Raw genomic sequence first — 23,805 nt, 5'->3', positions numbered from 1 at the left:
TTAATTGTTGTTTTCGATAAATTGCTTTTTCAATGTGCTTTTTGTCTCACTCCCCCTTCTTGTTTTTGCATATTGTAGCTCTACTTAAAACCTCATTAAGATCCAAATGTGCAAAATGCAAATTCTAGCAATTTTTCAACTGGTCTTAAGATTTTGATCAGGAGTATATTTTGGACAGTGGTTTGCTTGTGACCTGCCAGGCTTTATATTATTAGCTAATAGCATTATAAATAAATTGAAAAATGTAAAACCTTGATTGGCGCATCCCTAGTTTCAGATCATCAACTTTTGTCTCGTCAGACCACAGAGTATTTTCCTGAAGGTCTTGGGGATCATCAAGATGTTTTCTGGCAAAATTGAGACGAGCCCTAATGTTCTTTTTGTTCAGCCGTGGTTTTCATCTTGGATCTCTGCCATGCAGGCCATTTTTCCCCAGTGTCTTTTTTAAGGTGGAGTCATGAACACTGACCTTAACTGAGGCAAGTGAGGCCTGCAGTACTTTGGATGTTGTTGTGGGGTCTTTTGTGACCTCTTGGATTAGGGTAATTTTGGTTGGCCGGCCACTCCTGGGAAGGTTCACCACTGTTCCATGTTTTTGCCATTTGTGGATAATGGCTCAGTGTGGTTTGCTGGAGTCCCAAAGCTTTCAAAATGGCTTTATAGCCTTTACCAGACTGGCAGATCTCAAGTAATCTCAGTTATGTTTTAACAGGGGCAATCGCAGCCAATGGCAGGGCACATATAGACAAACAAGCATTCCCACTCACATTCATACCTATGGACAATTTAGAGTCTCCAATTAACCTAACATGCATGTTTTTGGAATGTGGGAGGAAACCGGAGTACCCGGAGAAAACCCACACACACACGGAGAGAACATGCAAACTCCACACAGAGATGCCCAACGGAGATTCGGCCCCAGTTGTGTTGTCATTGACTAATATTTAAATTTGTTTGATGATCTCAAACATTTAAGTGTAAAAAAAAAAAAAAAAAAGAAATCAGGAAGGGGGAAGACTTTCACACCACTGTATAAAACTGCCATGCATTGCATAAGGGCTTGCTTGGTCTCTTCGATGAACAGGTCATCCGCCCTGCTCTCTTCATCATTGTTGTTCGTTTGTTCTCCATTGCTTTTTTATTTTCTCAGCGTCCATATTTTTCCAAAATACTAACAAATATTTAACACTACTGTATGTGTTTGTAAAAGGGTTGCTCGGTCTCTCCCATGACCACTACATAGGAGAGACCAAGCAACCCTAATACACATCTACAATTTGTCATTTTCACAAAAGCAATTTCCACGTCCACTTTTTGGTTCTTTTGTCCCACTCTCTTCATCATCGTCATCGCACTGCTTTCTAGTTTCTCAGCATGAAGCTTCTGTTGGCAGCGACAGAAGCTCTCTTCTTTTTTTTGTGGGCAATGGTTCACGTGAGGTGACACCCCCACCCCCCACAGACACACACACACACACACACACACATCTTTCCCTCCCGTCCCCCCTCCCCCGCCAGGCTCGGCGCTCGCTATCCTGCCTCGTTGAGACAGCTCCAGTGAGGCTTGCAAGATCAGCTGCCGTGCGAGCCCATGTGACGCTGGCGGGCGCTCACGTTGCTAGATTTCATTTGTGAGTGAGTGTTTGACCTCAGGAGTGTGTAGACATCTGCACGCTTATGCACGCAAACGCACACACACTTAAAAGCAGACAGGTAAACACAGCAGAAACACACACGTACGCACTCACCTGTTCCCCGCCCCCTCCCTCGCCAATCTGCTCCTAAAACATGTAACCTACACCGGGTCGGCCCCTCCTCCTCCCCCCACCGGGGAGCCATGACGGGCCGAGCGGTAATGCTTAGTGGCACGGGCTCGCCTCTCCGCCGTGGCGCTCCACGGCCGCAGATTGCTGTTTGCTGACATTGGGAATGAGATTAAAGGCGGGGGTTAGGAGGAGATTGAAACGATGACATCCTGTCATCCCGCGAGGCGACCGGGGGCCATGGCGCTGGCAGGCCGTGTGTGTGTGTGTGTTTGCTTCTCCATGACTTATTGTGTACCTTATTGTGCATTTGGGGTCACATTGTCCAACACCCCAAAACATGTACAATTTGGAGTTCAAACAGGATTGTCTGTAAAAAAATATCCCTCCAGAGGGTTGGCATCTGAGTTGGAACATTTCTATGTGGAGTATCCCAAGAGATATTTTCAATTTCTCACATCACAACTTGAGGAAGGCCATGTGTGATAAGTTGCCGGGTGTCCAGCGGTAATAGGCGGCCGCTGCTCAGCACAGTTTGACGCTTTTCCTTGAAAATGGCAGCCAGAAAGAAAGAAGAATTGGGTACCTAAACTGGAGTAAGGGGTGTGATGGGGGTCGGTCTATGCAGCCCTGAGCGGTGGGAGGGTGGGGACCAACCGGCTAGGAGGCTGTGGAATCTGAGCGTGTCGGCGTAAAGGAGAAGAATGCGGATTTACCCTGTACACACCTTGATATTTATGAAGTATGTTATTCAAAGAAACTTACTACTGTGCCCCGCTGGGATCAGATATCATTTTAAAAGCCCCTGCAATGAGCAGGATGGGACCCCTTTAACATACAGAAAGGATACTCTGTGACATCCTGGTTCACATACCTTTTAAAATGTATAGAATTCTTGCTTTCACTGCCAAGAAATACCGTGCAAAAATATGCCTGAGACTACATCTCTGTGAGCGTCTGAAGGACTAACTCCAAGTGTGTTGACCTTTTTTTTTACTTTCCTGTGGCAGAGGTTCCCATTGAGAAAGAGGAAAAGTGATGATAACCATACAACCAGAAATGCCAGTACATGGACCCGAGGGTTGGGAACGCCAAAATTAGACATATTAAAAGAGTTTTCGGATGATTAATAAAAGCAGATAATATCATCTGATCTGGTCAATATTGCAAAACTGAAACAACAAATGAACCACAAAGGAATTGCGGTCTAAAACCTTATCTTGATGACTTTCACTAAATTAAACAGCAGCTATCAGTATAATGTGATACAGTAATGCCTTGTTTGTTGCCCGATTTGGATAAGTGAATTTCTATGAAGTAGGTTTCCTTATTTATAAATTTAGTATTTTTGTAGTTAAGAGCATAGAAAGCCTGCTTGCGACCTTCTAAATACAGTTTTTAACATTAATATAGCCCTCTAGACATGAAATAACACCCCCATAGTCGCCTTTACACTCCTACTACCCAATATAGTCAACATAATAAGAGTAAATAACACACTAAAGACATAAATAAGACACACATGTTAGGATTGGCAGAGTTCCTTGTTCTTGTTTTTACATCCCTTTTCTTACTTCCTACGAGGCTATTGTCTCATCAATGCAACATTCCTGACCATTTTTTTCAAATTTTTTTGAATGCGTCTTCTGAATGCCTTTATATTTATGTTTTAGTTCATTTAGCCAATTTTATGCTTGAAAATGTTTAATTTAGGCAAATGTGTTTCTAATAACAGGCTGTATTCAACCACAAAACTGCATGATTTATTAATTACAGTGGTGCCTTGGCTAACGTCATTAATTTATTTCAGACGTCCGACTCAAACCAAAATGGACTCTAACCAAAGCAAATTTTCCCATATAAAATAATGTTAATCCAATTAATCTGTTTCAGACACTGAAAAATGTTCACACAAAACACATTTTATAGACAATAGTTATAGTAATGCAGAAAATGCTGCAAAAATAATTACAAATGACACATGAATGGACAATTGAACATTTAACATCACTGGTGTCTAGTTTTGTTGGGGAAAAAAAAAACACAAAACCGAACTAACACTAAATAAACACATTCTGCTGCAACCACAATTGGCAAACATGTAAAAAATATATCAAATTAAATCATGTTCTGGAACCAATAAACATGTACCTTGCCGTTTATGATAGAAAATGGGAGAAAATTTTTTTAAAAAAAAACAATCGCTGCCTGCAGTGATGTCGCGGAAGTGCATCCGCGAGGATACGTGTGCTATGTTTTACTCCTTGCCGCGAACATGCTACGGTAAGTCGAATGCATGTTTAGTGGTTGGAGCCGGAAATGCATTTTAGGGATGTAAGATGAGACAGGCAGAAACGCAGAGTGTCACCCTCGATGCACCATCGGGTTGATAGACTGTTACGCGGGAACCGGAGATGTACTGTATGTATGTCCATACAGTAATCAATCGCTACTTCTCACTTTGAATTTTGCAGCGTTACTCTATCACGGTTTTTCAATGATATATTGATTAATAAATCATGCTTTTCCGTGGTTGAATACAACCTATTATTAGTTTTTACAAAAGCATATTTAATCGCATTTTATATATTTTTGCCTAAATTAAACATTTTCAAGCAGAAAAATGGCTAAATGAAGTAAAATACACATATAATACGATATATGTTGTAATACAAATATAAGACAATGTGACGATAAATAGTATTCTACACCGGTCACTAGGTGTCAGTAATGTTACTGTAATGTTGGGTGAGACGCACAAGCACCAGACTTGATCGCCGGAACAACAGACTTTTATTGCAGGTTTGAATGAGCCCACAACTCGAGCTGCAACAATTAATTGATTAATTGATTACCTGGTTAATCGACAGCTATTTTGGTAATCGATTAATCATTTTTTAAAATTTAAATATGTAAATATCCTCTGATTTCAGCCTCTCAAATGTGAATATTTTTTTTATTTCCTTCCATGAAAGCAGACCTATTATCTTTGATATTCACACATACCAACTTTGACTTTGGGAAACAGTGATGGGCATGTTTGCCTCTTTCTGATATGTTGCAGATCCAACCACTAACTCTAGGTGTGTGCTTCTATCAATGTGGTCCATCCATGGCCTAACCCATTACTCCATTAATTGAAACAACAAGCTTCAGATTAATCGACTTAGAAAATGATCATGATTGTATTTTTGTGTACTGAAGCTATTTGACAAACCTTTTGATTCTTTTTTTAGCATCATTTTAACAGAATATTCAAGCAGCAACCTGGTGTTTGTGCACTTATTTGCTCTGTCCAGCCAAACAAAAACCTCAACTGAAATCTGAGGTGTAGTCTGGTGCTTCATGTGCGGAATGAAAGCCACAAAGATCTGGGTGGCTGCTGAAAAGCGTGTATCTCCAAAATGTTTCCTCCAAACACAAAGGAAAAAATACTCTTTGAGACTTTTCAGTATACGTGTGCTTTTATTCTGAATGTCTCTTTGTGCACAGGAATGATTACGACGATGGTGTAATTTTAACACTCACATGTGGTGTGCCTTGAAATGGATGCATTCTAACATTACTTTTATCCAAAATGCAAAGAAAATTCATTTTCGTTATTTAGCTGACTAAAACCAGTCAGACACATTCACGGATGTTAAACGCGAGGCTGGAAAAGGAAACGCATGCGTCAGTCCAAGCAGCAAACTTTTATTAGTTTTAGTTAGGCGCTCCAGACTGACTTCGCCGTTGGGCTTTGCAAGGGTTGCGCCAGCACGACTGTATTCTTTAGTAACGCGGCGGTGGCGGGGGGAAAAGTTTGCTCTCCCACAAGAAAGTTGCGTGCGCTCCTTCTTTACACGCAGCATCTTTGATTTGTGACGATGTAAGATCAAATTGAGCTGCGAGTGAGCTCCCTCTCCGCCTTTCATGCCGCCTCGATATCACCATGTGGAGGAAGAGGAGGAAAAAAACAAAAGAGTGGAAGAAATATGAAGGCTTTCTGCCACTCAACACCCCCTGAAGCCCCCCCCATTCCCAAACAAGCAGCACAAATACATTAGAAATCAATTATTAATGGCTGAGAGTCAAGGCCTCTTTAATCTTTGCCTTTTATCCAATTAAATCGTCTAAGCATCACAAGGCGACGGCGCTCACAGGGAATGTGCTTCTTAAAAAAAAAAAGAGGAAGAGAAAGGAAAGAAGAAAAGGTTTTCTCTTCAGTCGGCCTTTTTTGACTTTCCATGCAGCACAGAAGAGACACTTCTGAGGCGGCGAGAATGAAAGCAAAGAAAGTGAGTCAAGTGTAAATGAACACCCCACCCCCCCCACGCCATCACACTTGCATTGCTTATACACGACCCGTTTGAAGTGGGGATATTAAGACTCGGGTTCCATTCTGTGTGCGGGGGGGACACTGGGGAGGCCTTTTCATGATTCCTTTATGTGCCCGGCTCCTTTGCTCGCAAAGTATTTGGGCTGCTCTCCGGCAGGGTAAATAATAACGCCATCGTTCACACGTCTCACGGCAGGAATTATTGATGTGGAACATATCTTTCCGTAAAGACGCCGCTTCCCCCATGATCACACGCAGACACGCAAAAGTTACACGCTGCCAACAAAACTTTGACTTTGGCGCTAACGCGACACCCCGATCGCCACTACCCATACACTTACTCCCCGTGGACGCCATGCAGATCATCTGTTCCTGGGTTAAACTCTTGCCATCATCTCATACAAGTGTAAAAAGAAGTTGAGCACTGTTTATAATAAACAGTAAACACAATAATACTCAATCACAACTTCAACGATGATTGACAGCTCTCACATGGCGTTTTTCAACATCTTTAAATGTTGAACAAGTTGTAAAAAGATGTTAGACGCTATTTAGCATAAACGGTAAACACGATAAAACTTTAACGATAAATGTCGTCGACTCTCCCACGGCACTTTGTATCTTTCTTTGCCGTCATACAAGTGTAAAAAGAAGTTAACAATAAATGGTAAACACAAAAAAAACACATTGAAACATAAACAACGAATGACAACTCTCACCTGGCCTTTTTTGCGGTTCTTAACGCATGTAAAAAGAAGTTAAGCGCTGTTAATAATAAATGTTAATAAATACAATAAACCACTCAATCATTACTTTCACGATGAATGATAACTCTCACATGGCATTTGGTGATATTCTTAACTGTCAAACAAGTGTGTAAAGAAGTTAAGTGAACAATAAAACAGTCAGTCATCACTTTCATAATGAATGACGACGCTCCCATGCCATTTTTAACGTACTTAACAGCCATACAAGTGTACAAAGAAGTTAAGCGCTGTTAGTAATAAAAGGTCAATCCAATAAAACACTCAATTATAACTTAAACAATGAACGACGACTTCTTGCATTGCATTATTTCACAACCTCAACTGTTGTACAAGTGTTAAAAGAGGTTAAGGGCTGTTAATAGTAAAACTTAAATGCACTTAAAACGGTCATACAAGTGTTAAAAGAGGTTAACCACTAGTTATAATATACGGTAAATACAATAAACACTGACATGCACGGACAACGCTGAAAAAACCCTCAGCATTTCATTGTGTGGAATCAAATTGTGGAACGGATTGAGTGAGGAACTCAATGCACTAAAATGAGTGATTTTAAGAAACAGTACAAGCAGTTGAGATTCACAAAGTACAAGAAAGATACATACAATACTTAACATACAATGCTAAGTCGAATCACTCTTACACTGACCACTAACTTCATTCCTGGTGAGTCCTTTGTCTGTACTCACTCATTATCAAACTGTTCTGTCACCTATTAACTCTTACATTAGTTATTCTCTATTTGTTCTAATCATTACAAATGAATTGCAACTGATGTGAAATGGATGAGGGGTGGGACTAGATAAGCTTTGCTTCTTCCCTCTCCTTTTTGGACATGTGGAACCGTCAGCTGTCCTGTGTGGTGTACCCAGGTGTAATGTGTATACATCTTCAAAATGAATTAAACCACTACCATTAACATTCACTGTCATACAGGTGTAAAAAGAAGTTAACACCTGCTAATAGTGAAACCCAAACACAATCAAACAGTCAATCATAAATTTAACATTTTGGCATTTTTTTAACCATCTTAACTGTCATACAAGTGTAAAAAGAAGTTAAGTGCTGCTAATCATAAACAGTAAATACAATTAAACACTCAATCATAACTTTTAACAATGAGTGGTATTTCTTGCATTGCATTTTGTAATGTTCTTAACTGTCGTACAAGTGTGAAAAGAAGTTAAGAAGTGCTAATAGGAAAACTCAAATGCTCTAAAACCCTCAGTTGCAACTTTAACGATGAATGACGACTCCCCCGTAACTGTTATACAGGTGTGAGGAGAAGTCAGGTGTCAATAATAAACGGTAAATACAAACACATTCCATCATAACTTAAACACTGAATGCCGACTCTCGCGTGGCATTTTTTAACATTATTAACTGTCATACAAGTGTACTGTAAAAAATAGTTAAGAGCTGTTAATAATAAACAGTAAACAGAATAAAATACTCAATCCTAATTTTAACGACGAATGCCGACTCTCGCATGGCATTTTTAACATTAACCGCCATACAAGTGTAAGAAGAAGTTCATCGCTGTTAATAATAAACAGTAAAACACAAGAAAACACTCCCATCTTAGCTTTGACAATGAATGACGACTCTCCCGTGGCATTTTTTAACGTTGTGAACCGTCATACAAGTGTAAAAAACAAGTTAACCACTGGTAAGAGCGAAATGTACACACAATAAAACACTGTTACGCACTTTATATATATAATAACGCTAATGCAATAAGACACTTATTTAATTATTACATTTTTAATTTAATATTTTTTCTTTCTTGAATTGAATTGAATTTTAACATTTTTAGCCGACTTTTGCGACGCATATGCCGTTACATTTGTGCCAAATTCCAAATTGTTTGCCTTGATACGAGCAGAAAATACAATATGAACACAACGTGTCTTTTTTCATTGCGGATCCAGCTGAATTAAAAATGAGCGTGAAGGATGAATCTTACTTTTTTAAAAGCTAGTTGATGATGGATGTTGGACAGTGAACCACTGCAACAGCCATGGCAAGGAAAAGGGGTTTTAATTGCATAGATAGATGAGTTAATGGGCATAAAAGGGGCATAAAACGGGCACAGTGGTGAGTGATAATGAGCCAAAAGGGTAAAAAAAAAAAAATGAGGGGGCTAATCTCCATTAGCTGATTGGCAGAAAATGAGTGAATTGTTGCAACTTTTACATGGAAGAAAATCCCAAAGATGAAAGATGAAAGATGAAGCTCAAGTTGGTTACATTTTTTCAAAGCAATAAACTTTTATTCCTCGTATTCTTCATCTTCCGTTGCGTCATTAGAGCACAGTGATCATGTGACCTGACAAGGCCAGGCGCGTGTTTACATCCGCTCAACGCGCGTGTCGCCTTGCAAGCCCGTGCACGCTACGTGCCACTCATCGCATGGCGGCGGCGGCGGCGCGCGCAAATGGCTCCCAAGGGCCTGTCGCTGTGACAGAGCGCCAAAAGGATTTCCGCGAGATTTAAAGCGGGGGCCCCCTGTGGGACATGTTTGGCATTCCCATCCACTCACCGGAGATGGCCTGTGATCCGAAGCCACTAACAGGCTCGGCGTGCAGCACGTCCCCCCCCTTTCGCTTGCTAGCTAGCGCTCTGCATGCCGCCGCCCCCCCTCCCCCGGCTCTGTGAAGTGATTACCCTGCTTGTGATTCCGCTGACGCCCACGTGTCCCCCGAGACGTGCCTTCACTGCTTTGTTTAATCTGCCTCCCGTACAGTAGGTACAGCGCCGCCATAATTGAGGCGTGGATGGCGCCGTGGGAGCGCGTGAAGCTGATGGCGGGGAATGAGACGCTACGGCTGACAACACGCCGATGAATTCACGCATCAGTGTCGCTGACAGGGCGCCCATTCACCGCGGGAGTTATCTCGTACGCTAAAAAAGACCAGCGGGGACACCACATGAGCGAGGACTTTGGTGACAGAGGCAAGGAAAAACCCAGAACCTCAACAAGAACCCAGACTAAGAGTTGGTCTGTTTGGATTTCATTCCATTGCAAAGAAAAATAAGACAAGGTGCGACATTCCGTATGAAACGGAAAAAACGAGTATTTTGGGGCGGACGCCTGCCTCGATCTCTGAAATTCAGCCTCTGAAAAGGAAAGTGAAAGTGAAATTAGACATGGTAAAATGCTGAGAAAGGGGAGAAAACAACATTGGCTCAAACGCCGCGCCCATATTGAAGACCAAGTTGGTATCCTTGAACATGTGAAAGGATCTGCTCCTATGAAATGGACAGTGATAACTAAACAGTATAATGCTCTCATTATTGGGACTGTCTGTACTGTTTCATTCAGTTCTAGTATTTAGTCTTTTTATGACTGTATTTCATATGTCCTTCATGTGTTCTGTGGACAGCGTGAGTGACTTCGGTGTTCATTTAAGTGAACTCGCCGTCGTAAGACCGGAACTCACACGCAGAGTGAGGACCTCCGTTACCGTTAGTTGGAACGGTCAGTACAAAACAACTGCACTCATGTTACTTTAGAACAATATTACTCAAGAAAAAGATATGTGATGTTAAACATATCAGTATCGGTATCGGTTGATATCGGAATCGGAAATTGAGAGTTGGACAATATCGGTTTTCGGCAAAAAAGCCAATATAGGACAGCCCTGCTCTATTCCCATAATATTTTGACTTTTGCAACTTCTTCCCCAATCTAACTTTCCAAAAATGACAACTTATGACAATTTATTGTTTTGTTTCTTTTTAAAACAATGTCTTTTTTCTTTAACATTTCAACTTTATGCTACTAAATGACGTCATTTTACTTTTATTTATTTATTATTATTCATTATTTTATGTATTTATTGTATTATTATTATTTGTATTGTTTCTTTTTATTTATTATTTAAAATTACACATTTTTGTAGTTAGATTACAACTGTTTTCTCTTAATATTTTGGACTTTATTCTTGTAAGATTATTACCAATTTTTCCATTTTTGCTGTTGTTTTAGTTTTCTTGTTAAATTATATTTTTAGAATGTACCACAGGCCAATTAAGAAAAACAGCTGTGGGCCACAAATGGCCGCCGGGCCGCACTTTGGAGAACCCTGCTCTAACGGCAAACAACGTTAGCGAAAGTTGTGGACCGACTCGCCTCCCTTTTGAGCAACTTTGCGTCGGGGGTGCGTCTGGCGACTGGGTAACTTGCATCAAGAGTCGGACATGTTTGATGTGCACCACTTGCAAAAGCTTGTTTTGATACCTGAGCCCGATTCCCTTTGATTGTGCAAATGATATCAGATAGTCTATCTCGGTGTTTTGCATCTCGCACACACTAAGACGGTACCTCTTTTTAAAGCATGATTTAAGATGAAACAGCCTAAATGGAAAGGAATAAAAGTGCTGCTTGGAGTGGAGTGTGATGAATGAAATGCGGCTGTGAGAGATGGCATCGCTGTGTCAGATGTGTAGCAAAATAACGCTTGCGCTGATATCTTTTGAAAGCCTATTATGGTCAGATAGCGCTAATGAAATTGACAGTGTCATTAATTGGCTTGAAGATAACTTGCATTGAGTTGAGGACATCTTAAACTCAATTAAAGATATCTCCAACTCAATTAAAGATATCCAAATGCCACGCTGCCGCACCGCACAATCAGCCGCTTTTCCCCGCCAATAATATCTTTTGCCTTCACTTGTGACCTCTTTTACAAAGTTTGTTTTATCAGTCAGAGCGCCACTTTATCGCCGCCGTGTTGTTCAAGTCATCTCTTAGCCGCCACAGTGGTTTTACATTTCATATCCATGCACAGACAGGAAGTCAGTGATCATGTGTTATACACGTATACAGGAAGTTGGCACTCTGCCGACGTGTTCCGTTCCTACCACGGCGATGTAAGTTGAGTTTTAGTGTAAATTATAGCTCGGTTAACACCTACGCTATTCACGCTGTACACCAGGGGTGTTCACACCTTTTTACAGTGAGGGCCATGTAGGGAAAAGTGAAAGCAACACATGTAGATATGCTAAGAAGTTACTGTATATATATTTCAAGAAAAACTGCATCTCAGCTTTGTCATATACAGAAGGTAAAAAAGCATATTAGTATCAACTTCACGCTGATCTTTTTTTTGTCCCGTTTTTGCTGTTTTTTTTTGTTTTTTTGGATTTTCCAAGTATTTCAATTTTCTTAACTGTCATACAATATTTCAACTTTCTTATAATAATAATAATAATAATCGGAAATTAGTTTTTTGTAATATTGTCACTTTATTCCCGTAATATTGTAACTTTTTCCCAGCCTAATTTACCGACAATTACAACTTTATTTTCTTTTGTTTTTTTGTCACAATATTACAACTTAAAAAAAGAAACATTTTTTCTTTAATATTACAACTCTATGCTACTAAAACGGAAATGAAACTACTTTTTTTTCTCAAAATATTAAGAGTATATTCTTGTAAAATTGCTACTTTTTTTCTTGTTAGACTAGTACTTTATTCTCTTAATATTTACATTTTATGCTCATAAAATTGCAGCTGTTTTTTTTTCAATTTTCCAACTATTTCAACTTTCTTCTTGTGAATTACAGTATGACTAAAACGAGTTTATTCTCGTAAAATTGCGACTTTTTTTTCTTAATATTTTGACTTCATTATGGTCAAATTACCTCTGTTTTTTCCAATTTCTGCTGTTTTCATACTTTTTAATTTTCCAACTATTTTTTTCTCATAGTTATGACTTTATTCCCATCATATTTGGACTTTATTCTCATAACGTTCGGAACTTTTTCCGCAACCTAATTTTCCCAAAATTACAACTTAATTTGTTGTTGTGTTTGTTTTTTTTAAAGACTTTTTTAAAAAACAGTTTTTCTTTTTACTTTTTTTTTTAAGAAGAGTCTTTTTTTCTTTATTTTGAACTTTTTTTCTCTCATAAATTACGACTTCTTGTTAGAATACTTTTTCCTTTTAATGTTATTTTTATTTTATTCCTGCTGATTTTTCAATTTTTTGCTGTTGTTTTTTTTTCTTGTTAAATTACATTTTTAAACTCTGGTCGATTTATAAAAAAAAAAAATAAAAAAAAATTTTTTTAAAAAGCCGCAAATGTCTACCAGGTTGCACTTTGCACACTCCAGCTGTACACAAAAACTGTAAACACAGCAGTGATTAAAAGATCGTCTTGGAGGGGCTAACAGGAAGGAGAGACAGGCTTATTGGGACAGTAAGTCTAAATCATGATGATGATCCCAGCTTGGACCGGACGTATAGCCAATGTTGGTCAGGATTTCTTCACTTCTTCAGCATTTTACCATGTCTAATTTCACTTTTCACTTTCACTTTCCTTTTCTTTGACACACTGAAATAAGAAGAGTCTGCCTCATGTTTGGGAGACATCATGAAGGGGAAAAAGTTCACCAAAACGAACAAAAGTGACGATGTCCTTCCGTCTACATACTGTATTATGGACCACGCGTGTGTGAGAGGTCATATGTTATCTGCTTTCAGTGTAATAAATCACAATTCAGTCCAGGACGGTGTTCGGCCATCGTCTTGTTTGTATTTTACCATCATTTCCCTAATTGTTGCCGTAGAAAATCCTTTGAATTCAGTTGAATTGAAATGTCGTTCATGTTTGAAGTTAACATTTTGGCGTTGTTGATTGTCAAGTCAAGTGAAGCTTGTGTTGCAGTTCAACCAGTCAGATCACTCGTCCGTGCTGCACTGATTCCTGCTGCTTTTCAGTGTGAAATGAAGGCCTTTACATAGTGTACTTTACATAGTGTACTTTACATAGTGTACTTTACATAGTGTACTGGATATAGAACAATTGCCATGAAACAAATACGTTGGTCAAATAAATCAGTGGCTTTGATGCAGTTATTTGAGAAGAAATTTCACAATTGAAGTTATAGGTAGAATAAGTTATAATTATTTACTTACATTTATTGTATTACGTTAATAATTTATTATATTATATATATATATTTTATTGATATTGTATTCCACGCTTGCCACCAAATGTAATATTTTGCCCAGAGCTCGGACCTCTTGAGCGTCAAACTATGTGCGACCTTAAACACTGCACTCAACCGGACCTTCTCTCCTCCCTCTCCTCCCCAGGGCGCTGCGCCAGCTGTGGGGAGAACGTGGTGGGCGAGGGCACCGGCTGCACGGCCATGGACCAGGTGTTCCACGTGGACTGCTTCGTGTGCATGACTTGCAGCAGCAAGCTGCGCGGCCGGCCCTTCTACGCCGTGGAGAAGAAGGCCTACTGCGAGCCGTGCTACGTCGTAAGTCGACCCCCTGCTCTGTTGTGTGTCCCTCCTTCGAGAGCCCGTGGCGGGCGGGCTGGTGGTCCTCCTTGACTTCATACTTAGCTTGTCATAGTTTCTTCAAAGACCTGACAAGCTGGCTCTTGTCACTGCGTACCTTTTCCTCTTTTGCTTTGCTTTCAAACTCGGAATGGAGAACTTTTTCTCCCTCTCTTGACTCCTCAACTTTGAATAGCCGCTCTCAAGTGCTTAGTAGCAAACATTAGGAACAAGTTCAACAGGATGGCACAATCAGTCTTTGGGTGTTTTAGTGGCAACAGACTAGCTTGCCTTCACATGCACAACCCTCTTGGACGTACAGTACAGTAACTGCTATACAGCACAACACTTGTTTGGGTTGTTTTTTTACATAAGACAGATCCACCTGTGACTGCTTTAAGATGGGGGAGGGGCCCAAAGAGGCACCCGCTGCTCGTCGAGAAGAGCGATACGTGCTTTCATGTCTTTGAGCAGGGGCGTCCAAAGTGCAACGCGGGAGCCATTTGCAGCCTGTGGCTGATTGGCCTGCGGCACATTCTAAAAACAAGAACACTGGAAAAACAACAACAGTAAAAATGGAAAAAATCAGCAGTCATTTTACAAGAATAAAGTCTTAAGAGAAAAAAGTTGGACTCGTAATTTTACTAGAATAACGTCATTTTAGTAGCCTAAATTTGAAATATTAAAGGAAAACTGTTTTTTTTTTTAAGTCTTAAGAAAAACAAACACAACAACAAATTAAGTTGTAATTTTGGGAAAATGAGGTTGTGGAAAAAATAATAATGTTAGGAGAATAAAGTCAAAATATCATGGGAATGAAGTCATAATTAACTGTGGAAAAAACATTACAAGAGAAAGTTGAAATAGTTGCAACATTTCAGCAGAAATGTAAAAAACAGCTGGAATTTTATGAGAATAAAGTCAAACTATTAAGAGAAAAAGTTGGATTCTAACATAAAAAAGGCAATTTTACGAGAATGAAGTCGTAATATTATGAGAAAAAATTGTCATTTTAATTGCATAGAGTTAAAAAAAAACATTTAAAAGCTGTAATATGACAAACAAACAGAACACATTTTTGCAATTTTTGAGAAATTAGGTTGGGGAAAAAGTTATAATATGGGAATAAAGTCCAAATATTTTGGACGTTATGATGAGAGTTATTTTTTAAAGGTCGTAACATTACGAGAAACAAACAAAACAAAATACTAGGGGTGTAACGATTTGTTTAAATAACGTTTCGATTCGTATCACGATCCCTGGTTGCCAATACGATTCAAGGACGATATTGGTTCATTTAGAATGACCAGTAACTTTCCATTAATTCAGTAACTTTTTAGCCACAAACTGAGCCAGTGTGACTGTGAAATAAATACCTGGGTACTGGACAGCGCAGGTGAAGTTTCCTAGATTCCTGTTGTTTTTTGTAAGGGAATCTGGTGTAAATGATTAATAATGCTGACATAGTTAAGAATAAATTATCAATGAGTACAAAAAAGGAGTTCAACTTGCAATAGAAAATCAGGATGAACAGAGGGTGGTATAGCTTGCTATGATGAATAATTTACTTTAAATAGTGCAATCCAAACCTGCACTTTGCACCCAAAGGTTAGGGACATTATGCAAATTCCTCAGCAAATGAATCTTCAATTAGGTGTTGAAACTTTCCCAGAGCAGCTACTTTAAAGAACGGTGTAGCAACTAGCAAGTAATGTGGCCTCCTTGTACCTTTTGCTGCGGAGAGTGTCGGGATGTGTCCTCCATCTTGACGACGCGCTTAACAGAGACACTGAAGAGGATACCGTGGTGTGGTGGGTTCATGATAATACGTTTTGATCATGATGAGACCAAACCGGGAGAGCCAACAGATACTTTGCATGTGAATTGAGCGCAGACGGCGTGCGGCAGTGTAAGGAAACGTGGTCATGCAAAAGAACAACACATGACAAACACGAGTGTAAATGCGTGACAAAACGAATAAACGGTCAACAAAAATGACGGCTTCCCAGCCTTTCCGCTCTTCTCCTTCCTCCCCGGCACAAGCAAGTGCGCACCATTTGTTGCTTCTGCGTACGTAAGCGTATGTTTTGGCCTGGACAAAGTGTCGCTGCTATTGGACCCTCTAGAGACGTACAAAACGTCCTTACTTTGACTATCATCCCCATAAATGTCACTTTAAAGAAGAAGACGTGAATGACCTGTATTTCACAGATCCACTACAACTCTCATGACCACCACACACCTGGAAGACGATGATGTCACAGACACACTGAACGTCTTTATCGAGTCTTGGTCAGTAAAAGTGCTTAAAAAACACACATCCATACAAGGCCTGCCGTGCTTAAATGCAGTGCTTTATTTCCTAGTAAGGATTCAAGCGATTGATTACATTTTCAACAATGTTAGATGGATATATGCCGTCCTGAATGGAAACCTGCTGTACACAGATGGATGGAGTTGGATCATAGGAATGTAAAGTGATGCATTGATGTAGTGACTTCATTGTTACACCCCTACGAAATGCAGTTGTCATTTTTAGAAAAGTTGCCTACGGAAAAAAGTTCTAACATGATGGGAATGAAGTCATAATATGAGGAAAAGAAAATGTACAAAGATTATTGAAGAAGAAAGTTGAAATATTTGGAAAATGTAAAAAAAAACAGCAAAAATATGGAAAAAGTTGATATTAATAATAATAATAGGCTTTTTCACCTACATGACAAAGCTGAGATGCAGTTTTTTATAATTATATGTAACGTCTTAGCTTATCTACGTTTGTTTTTCACTGTGTGGCCCTCGCCGGAAAAAGCCCTGCCTCAGAATCTCTTGTCAATTTTTACATGTTTATGTCTTTGTTTCGTTGATAATGTTCTTTGTCAAGCATTAAGATTTCGCACTTTGTTCCGAGCTCCTGGAACGCACCACAGCTTTGTGCTTTGAGACCCAAAAGCGAAACCAACTCCGAAACCACCAAATACAAGACTAACAGCCTTGTTCTAGTGATGTGCGATACCACTGATTTCCTTTCCCATCCAATACTCAGTCAAATTCAGCAGGTAGCGCCAAATCTGTGGTGGTCCAAATGTGTTACAAATAAATGAATGCATGTCCTCTACCACATGTGAGTGGTTTGTAGTAAAGCACCTGGTGGTGATCACACTTCCAACGGAGGCGTTCATGATATCTGCAGGAAAGCGGACGGGAGCGGAGTGTCGGGCCGTCTCCTAAATCACGCGCTTTGCGAGGCACTCACTGGGATTGTGGTCGTCTCGTCTGGAAGTTCTCCAACTCCGACCCGTGCGCCCAAGACGTGCGGGGATAATTTAAGAAGTTTTATTTATGCATTTCATCAGCATAAATGTTCTTCTGGCTCCAGATCAAAAGCATGAGCGTGGAAGTCTGAATTTCTTAATGAAAGTCATTCCTTCTTCTTTTATTCCCATCCCGGGGGGAGGGGGGGGTCGCACGCCTCCCTCTGCTGCGATTAGAGCGTCGGCATGGGGGCGGAGTTTCTGGTTGTGGGGAGTGTCGTAAAACTTTGCCTTGGAGTCGGTCAGTCTAGGAATCTAGGAGTCTTTTTCTAAATCTTTGAAGGTATGGATGAGAAAAAGGGTCATCAGAACCAGTTCTACATAGCCTGGAAGCCCACTTTAATAAGGCATCACAAATAGTCTGACATAACATAACATAACATAACAGAACATAACATAACATAACATATAACAACATATAACATAACATAACATAACATAACATAACAGAACATAGACGCTAAATAACACAATCAAGAAGAGGAAAGCAAAGAAAGTAAACAACGATGGAGGACATCTTATGAAGGCAAAATGGACGTGAAACTACCTCTGACCCGCCCCTACCGAGGTGAGATCCCCCCGTGAATGCACCCACCACTTTGTAAAAAAGCAGGCTTCGCTCCACATCTTAAAATGCAGCTCTGTAAGCTGTAAGTTTGATCATTTAGTTTATTTTCAGTGAATATGCTAAAGTAGCATGATGGAAAAATGTAACGTTAACACTGTAGCTCACATACTAAGCTATGCTAGTGTTGCTAACGTGTAACTTTGGAGCAGGGGTGTCCAAACTATATCACAAAATATATTTCAAGGAAAAAAAACACATCTCAGCTTTGTGATAGAGGTGAAAAAGCAGACAAAGTATCAACTTTGGTCTTGGTCTTTTTTTCCCCATTTTTTGCTGTTGTTTTTTCTTTTTTTGCCAAATATTTCAACTTTCTTCTTGAATAATTTTCATACATTTTCTTTTCATAACATTTGGACTTTATTCCCATATTATAACTTTTTCCCCAACCTAATTTTTCAAAAATGTCTCATGATATCACAACTTTCAAAAACATTTATTATTTAATATTTTATCTCTATGCTATAAAAATGACATATTTTTTTTATCATAATATTACAAATTTATTCTTGTAAAATTATTTTTTTCTACTTATAATACAACTTTTTAAAAAATATTTGGACTTTATTCTCATAAAATTACGGCTGTTTTATCATTTCTGTTTTTGTTTTTGTTTTTTCAATTTTCCATCTATTTTAACTTTCATCTTGTAAATGTTCTTCTCATAATCATATCTTTATTCTTATAATATTTGGACTTTATTAACGTAACATTAGAACTTTTTCCCCAACCTAATTTCCCAAAAATTACAAGTTTCGTAATTGTTTTTTTTGTTTTTCAAATATTGCGAGTTAAAAAATATTTTTCGATCATATTTCAACATGATGCTATTAAAATGAATTATTTTTTTTCATTCTTACTTACTTTTTCTTACTAGTTTACAACTTTTTTCTCTTAATATTTTTAGATTATTCTTGTAAAATTACTGCTGATTTTTTCCATTTTGCCTTTTTTTGTTTGTTTGCTTTCTTGTTAAATTATATTTTTAGAACGTGCCACGGGCCCCAAAAAAAAAAAAAAGTCCATTCTTAAATTGAGAAAGTTTAGAAACCGGTTTTATTCTTCATTGAAGACAAATATTCTTAATCTGTTGCTGAAGAATAATCAAAATAACACTTTTAGCTTATAAGAAAAAATATCTTCATAAGAATTGGGTAGTACAAGTTTTTTCTCAAGTGAAAATTGCTAGACAAGATATTTTTTCTTTTTAGAAAAAAAAAGAGAAGCGGTTGCTTGAAATGGGAGTGTTTTTTTTGTTGGTTTTTTTAGTTTTTGCAGTGTGCGACCTTGGTGATGTTTGCCGGGGTCTTCAATTAAAATTCAGCAAGGCCCATTTATGCCATTTTTTTCGACAGTGAAGGTCTGAACCTTATTTTGCTAGCTTATATGAATATCAAATGTAATGAAACCCTGCACCCTATTGTTTCAATACAACACCATTACCTTACATCTAAATTGCATTTAAAAGAAAACCACATTTCACATCAATAATAAAAGGTTTGACTGAACAAACAATAAAAGAACATGAGGCTTCATTTTAAGTGAAATAAAACTACGCTGGTTTCTCTCTAACAAAATCATATTAAATAATAACAACTTAATGAGTGTCTCTTTAACAGAAAAGCTGCAACAGAACATCCTCTTAAAAGTTTCACATTTTCTTGTTATTGTTGTTGCTGCCATTGGGATGTGCCTGAATTGCCACACAATTCCTCTTTTCGTTTACGTTCTGAGTAAGATCCCTGCAGCAGAAGCACTCCTGCACAACTCTCCCGTCAGTGAAGGATTTGTTGTTTAGCTCCCAAATCCAAACAATCCTTCGTGAACGCTCATTTGCATGATGCTGTGCTGTAAATGAATGTGTTATGGCTGTCGTAGATGATTCATACTTGGATCTGAGTGAGGTTATTTTCCGCGCTCTCACGTTAGACTTGGGTGGATACTTCCCTTCCAACGATCTTTGTCAGGTAGTGTCGCATCACGTTTGTACTTTTGACCAGCGCTACACTTCTAGAGCATATGAGACACAGCGCTTTGGCACTGGATTCTGGAAGAATGCTTTTCTCTATCAGCTTTTCTTACTTTTGAGCTAGCCGTGGTTCTCTCATTCACTTCTCAGCAAATAAACTATTTGGCTCATTTGGACTTTGCTGTCACGTAACCGTCAGAACTGAAATAACTACGCAAACTGCCACTGCGATAGGTCCGTGAGCAGGACTATACGTTATTATATTTCCCATTCAATTTAATTTGTCAAGGGTCCGTAAAGGGCCAGCACTGGGTCCGGATCCGGACCGAGGTCCTCAATTTGTTTAATAGCTGCGTTAGAGGTTCGAACTGGGTTAGCGTAATGTCATATCTTGAAAGCTTGTGTGAACGTGACTCTTAGGACTTAAGAGGCTTATTTAACAATGATGTATGCAATGACAGACAGCAGGCTTCACTACACATCTTAAAATGAAGCTTGTCATGGAGTATTTGAGGGGGAAGGGGACTCAACTCGTGCATTCAACAACAGTTAAATAGAGTTCTCAACGAGAACAAATGATGTGACATTACCAGAAGTTACTCCTTATCCGGGCATCCTTCCACCTACGGGGCAGGCCCCGAACTTATGTAAGGGGTACACTTCACACTGAAGGAATTTTGCAAAACATGTTATGAAACTTTTATACAACTCTTCTTTAGTACAATTGGCAGTAACAGAAGGATTCATTCTACAATATCATTCCCAGGGGTCCCAAAACCCCCAAAACAAACTATCCCTTCTTTATACCCCCGTGTCCCTGTATCAGTTCAACTTGGTCGTTTCCAACTATCCATCAAATGTGGCAGCTGTAAGTTACATCATGTAGTTTTTCTTCAGCGAATATGCTAACCGAGCATGACGGTAAAATGTAATGTTAGCACTGTAGCTCACATAGCTATGCTAGTGTTGTGAACGTTGTATATATAGCATCTATTTTGTTGGACAAGTGCAGCGTGACAGTGTATGTGTCAAAAGTGGATCAAGTACACAACAGCGCTTGTTGGAGACACGCACTGTGCTGAGACAAACACAGCTCATTAGCATTAAAGCTACACACACACACACACACAAAAGAGTGTGTTCCCAGTAGGGCTTGCGTACCACATACCTGCAGTTGTTGAAAAATAAACATGAGACATGTGGAATGTGTGTGAGTGTGATATTTCAAAAGCGTTTCTCAGCTCTCCTGGTGTACTGGCCTGTCTCCTGGCGTCTCCTCCACACTCTTGACGCTGCTGGTTGTCGCAACAGCGTCATGCTGCCGCAAGCAGCAGTGGGGAAAAAAGCAAAACTGGTTAGAAATGGTCAAAAACGGCTGAGAGGACGTCTTGTGGTCAGCGGCTGCCATTTGCAAAAGTATTCTTTTCTGGCGGTTGTCTTGCTAATTGCCTGACTTTGTGCTTCGAGTCACGAACGCACGCGAAACGGTGCACGTAACAAGGTCACGCAAGGAGCCTCACACCCAAAGACGAGTAATAAGGAGATAAAGATTTGGCGCCCGTATTATATAGAATAAAATGTAATCTGTTTCTGCCTCTTTTGACGGAATTTCAGAGCGCTCCAAGGTCACGGACACCAAGTGGCATGAATGTAATTGCATTCATTATCGGCTGTGTTACAAAAAAGGGCAACTATTTAAAATAAATGGGCTGCGGTATCGCTGTTTGAACCCTAAGTTCCGCTATTGTGCACGGCGTGGCCCTGACCTGCCAGTCAGCAGCAGCAGCAGCAGACGTGATGACTGACTCCACGGAGGCGCGCAGCTCGCTATCGTCATGCACGACTCTTACTGACGCCATTCGTCTTCTCACTTTGAGTCTTCGCTGTTGTTTCAGTTTCGTTGACACCGTCCCCACTGGACTGCAATCTGTTCTAGTTGTGTTAGTCATGAAATTTGCATAACTGGCCGTGACACGTTTGCAAAAAGTGAGTAAAAAAAACACGAAATGCAATTTTTTTTTCAATGTCACAAACAAGACAGAGCCGCCTGTGAGTGTTTTTAGATGGGGGAGCACCCGCTGCTCGTTGAGAAGAGCAATACGTGCGTTTGTCAGGGTCGCCAAAAGACTCTTCACAGTATCAAGAGTGGTATGATTACTCGCTGAATATAGTGACAAGCTCGCTATGCTAATATTACTGATCCCTCTTGCTATGTCTTCGTATTCTGTAGCAGACCATACGCATTATAATGTGTTTATGAGCGAGGGTAAACAGGTACAGCCGTCCCTTGTTTATCGCGGTTAATTGGTTCCAGACCCGACCGTGATAAGTGAATTTCCGCAAAGTAGGATTCAATGTTAATACATGGAATATTTCTGTAGTTATGGCATAGAAAACTTGCTTGCGATGTTCTACATACGTTTTTTAACATTAGAGGCCTCAAGATATGAATTAACACCCCTATAGTCCCCTTTACACTCCTATTACCTAAGATAGTAGACATAAGAGAAAATAATCCGTCTTAGACATAAATACGATGTGATAGCCTCACACGTTAGCATTGCCTGATCCTGCGGTGACTATTATCTCATCAAGGAGAGACTCACGACGCATTTCAGTCGCTTTATTAACAAGCAGAGAACACATGCGGTCAACATTCACACAGGAGCTGCTGTCGGCCACTCTCTACACTGCTAACCTGCTGCTAGCACTCGGCTAACAATCAACTCTAGCTAGCTGATGTCGCCTCTTAAACACGCCGGCATGGATTGGCGTAGCCTGCGTCAAGCTGTCAAAGTGAAGCTGTTGGGGTTTTACGGGCTAGTTTTGATTCTCGCGGCAATACGGGGCCAAGTGCGTCCCTTGTGGGCTCAATACGGGTGTTGGCAACCCTACGTGACACAGCACACGTGGTGTTTGCCAGCGCATGCCTGTTTTTACTGTAATTTACAAACAAAAAGCAAAATGACAGCGCAGGATGAAATATATTTGTATGTATGAACAGCTCCAAATGAACTGAAATTTTAACTCAAGCTAAAAGATAGCACACGTCTTTTTGCCTAACACTAGTCTCTTTAATAGTGGCACACATTTGAATCGCACTTTAACCGTGTTATTCCGAGCCATGGAGAGTTGTGTTAAAAGACACCACGTGATTGAAGATGAATTCACTTGTTTGGAGTGCAGATGTAATTTCTGGGATTTCCGAGCGTACTTAAATGCATCAAATTGTACTTGCGCAGTAAGAGATAAGAATATCCACTTATTCTTTTTCTTTGTCTGTTCATTTAGACCACACATACACGTGTAATAAAGACGTTACTGTGATTTTTGTAGTCGTCTCGCGGCCGTCTAGCGCCATTGAGCAGGTGTGGTTCCAAGGAGGACCAGAGGCGTGTTTGTGAGTCGGAGGTGTACAGTATGTGGTGTTGGCATTGTACTGCTGTTGATGTGTTCGGGTCACAAGGAAGTTATACAAGAGCGTAAGACTGTGTGGGGACACCACCCTCTGCTTCCGTCTGTCGTCATAACAGAGCGGCGCGGCTCGACATGATGCGCATGCGTTAATTACACTACAAATGTAATTCATGAAATAAATTAGTTTCCGCCGTTAACGTGCTATTTTTGACAGCCCAATTTCTAATACAGTCCTAGTATTTATACCTACTTACTTACATACAGTATGTCAGCTTATTTATATAGTTTGTTAGGGGTTTTTGTCAAAATGTTGATGTAATTCCCCGACTTCCCCACAAGG

At 39.8% G+C, this 23,805-nt stretch overlaps 1 protein-coding gene across 2 annotated transcripts in view; it reads left to right on the top strand.

The window, feature by feature from the left end:
• The window catches only part of lpp (LIM domain containing preferred translocation partner in lipoma), a 219,919-nt gene that overhangs the window by 169,908 nt on the left and 26,206 nt on the right, over window positions 1–23,805 (top strand). For both annotated transcript variants that reach the window (XM_054788847.1, XM_054788845.1), the window contains exon 8: window positions 13,953–14,122. In XM_054788847.1, the coding sequence (XP_054644822.1) occupies window positions 13,953–14,122 (170 nt within the window). The remainder of the gene's footprint in view (window positions 1–13,952; window positions 14,123–23,805) is intronic.

The sequence above is a fragment of the Dunckerocampus dactyliophorus genome, chromosome 10, assembly GCF_027744805.1.
Source record: "Dunckerocampus dactyliophorus isolate RoL2022-P2 chromosome 10, RoL_Ddac_1.1, whole genome shotgun sequence".
Classification (NCBI taxonomy): Eukaryota; Metazoa; Chordata; class Actinopteri; order Syngnathiformes; family Syngnathidae; genus Dunckerocampus; species Dunckerocampus dactyliophorus.
The sequence above is the reverse complement of the archived record's forward strand: the minus strand, read 5'-3'. Positions and strand labels throughout refer to the sequence as shown.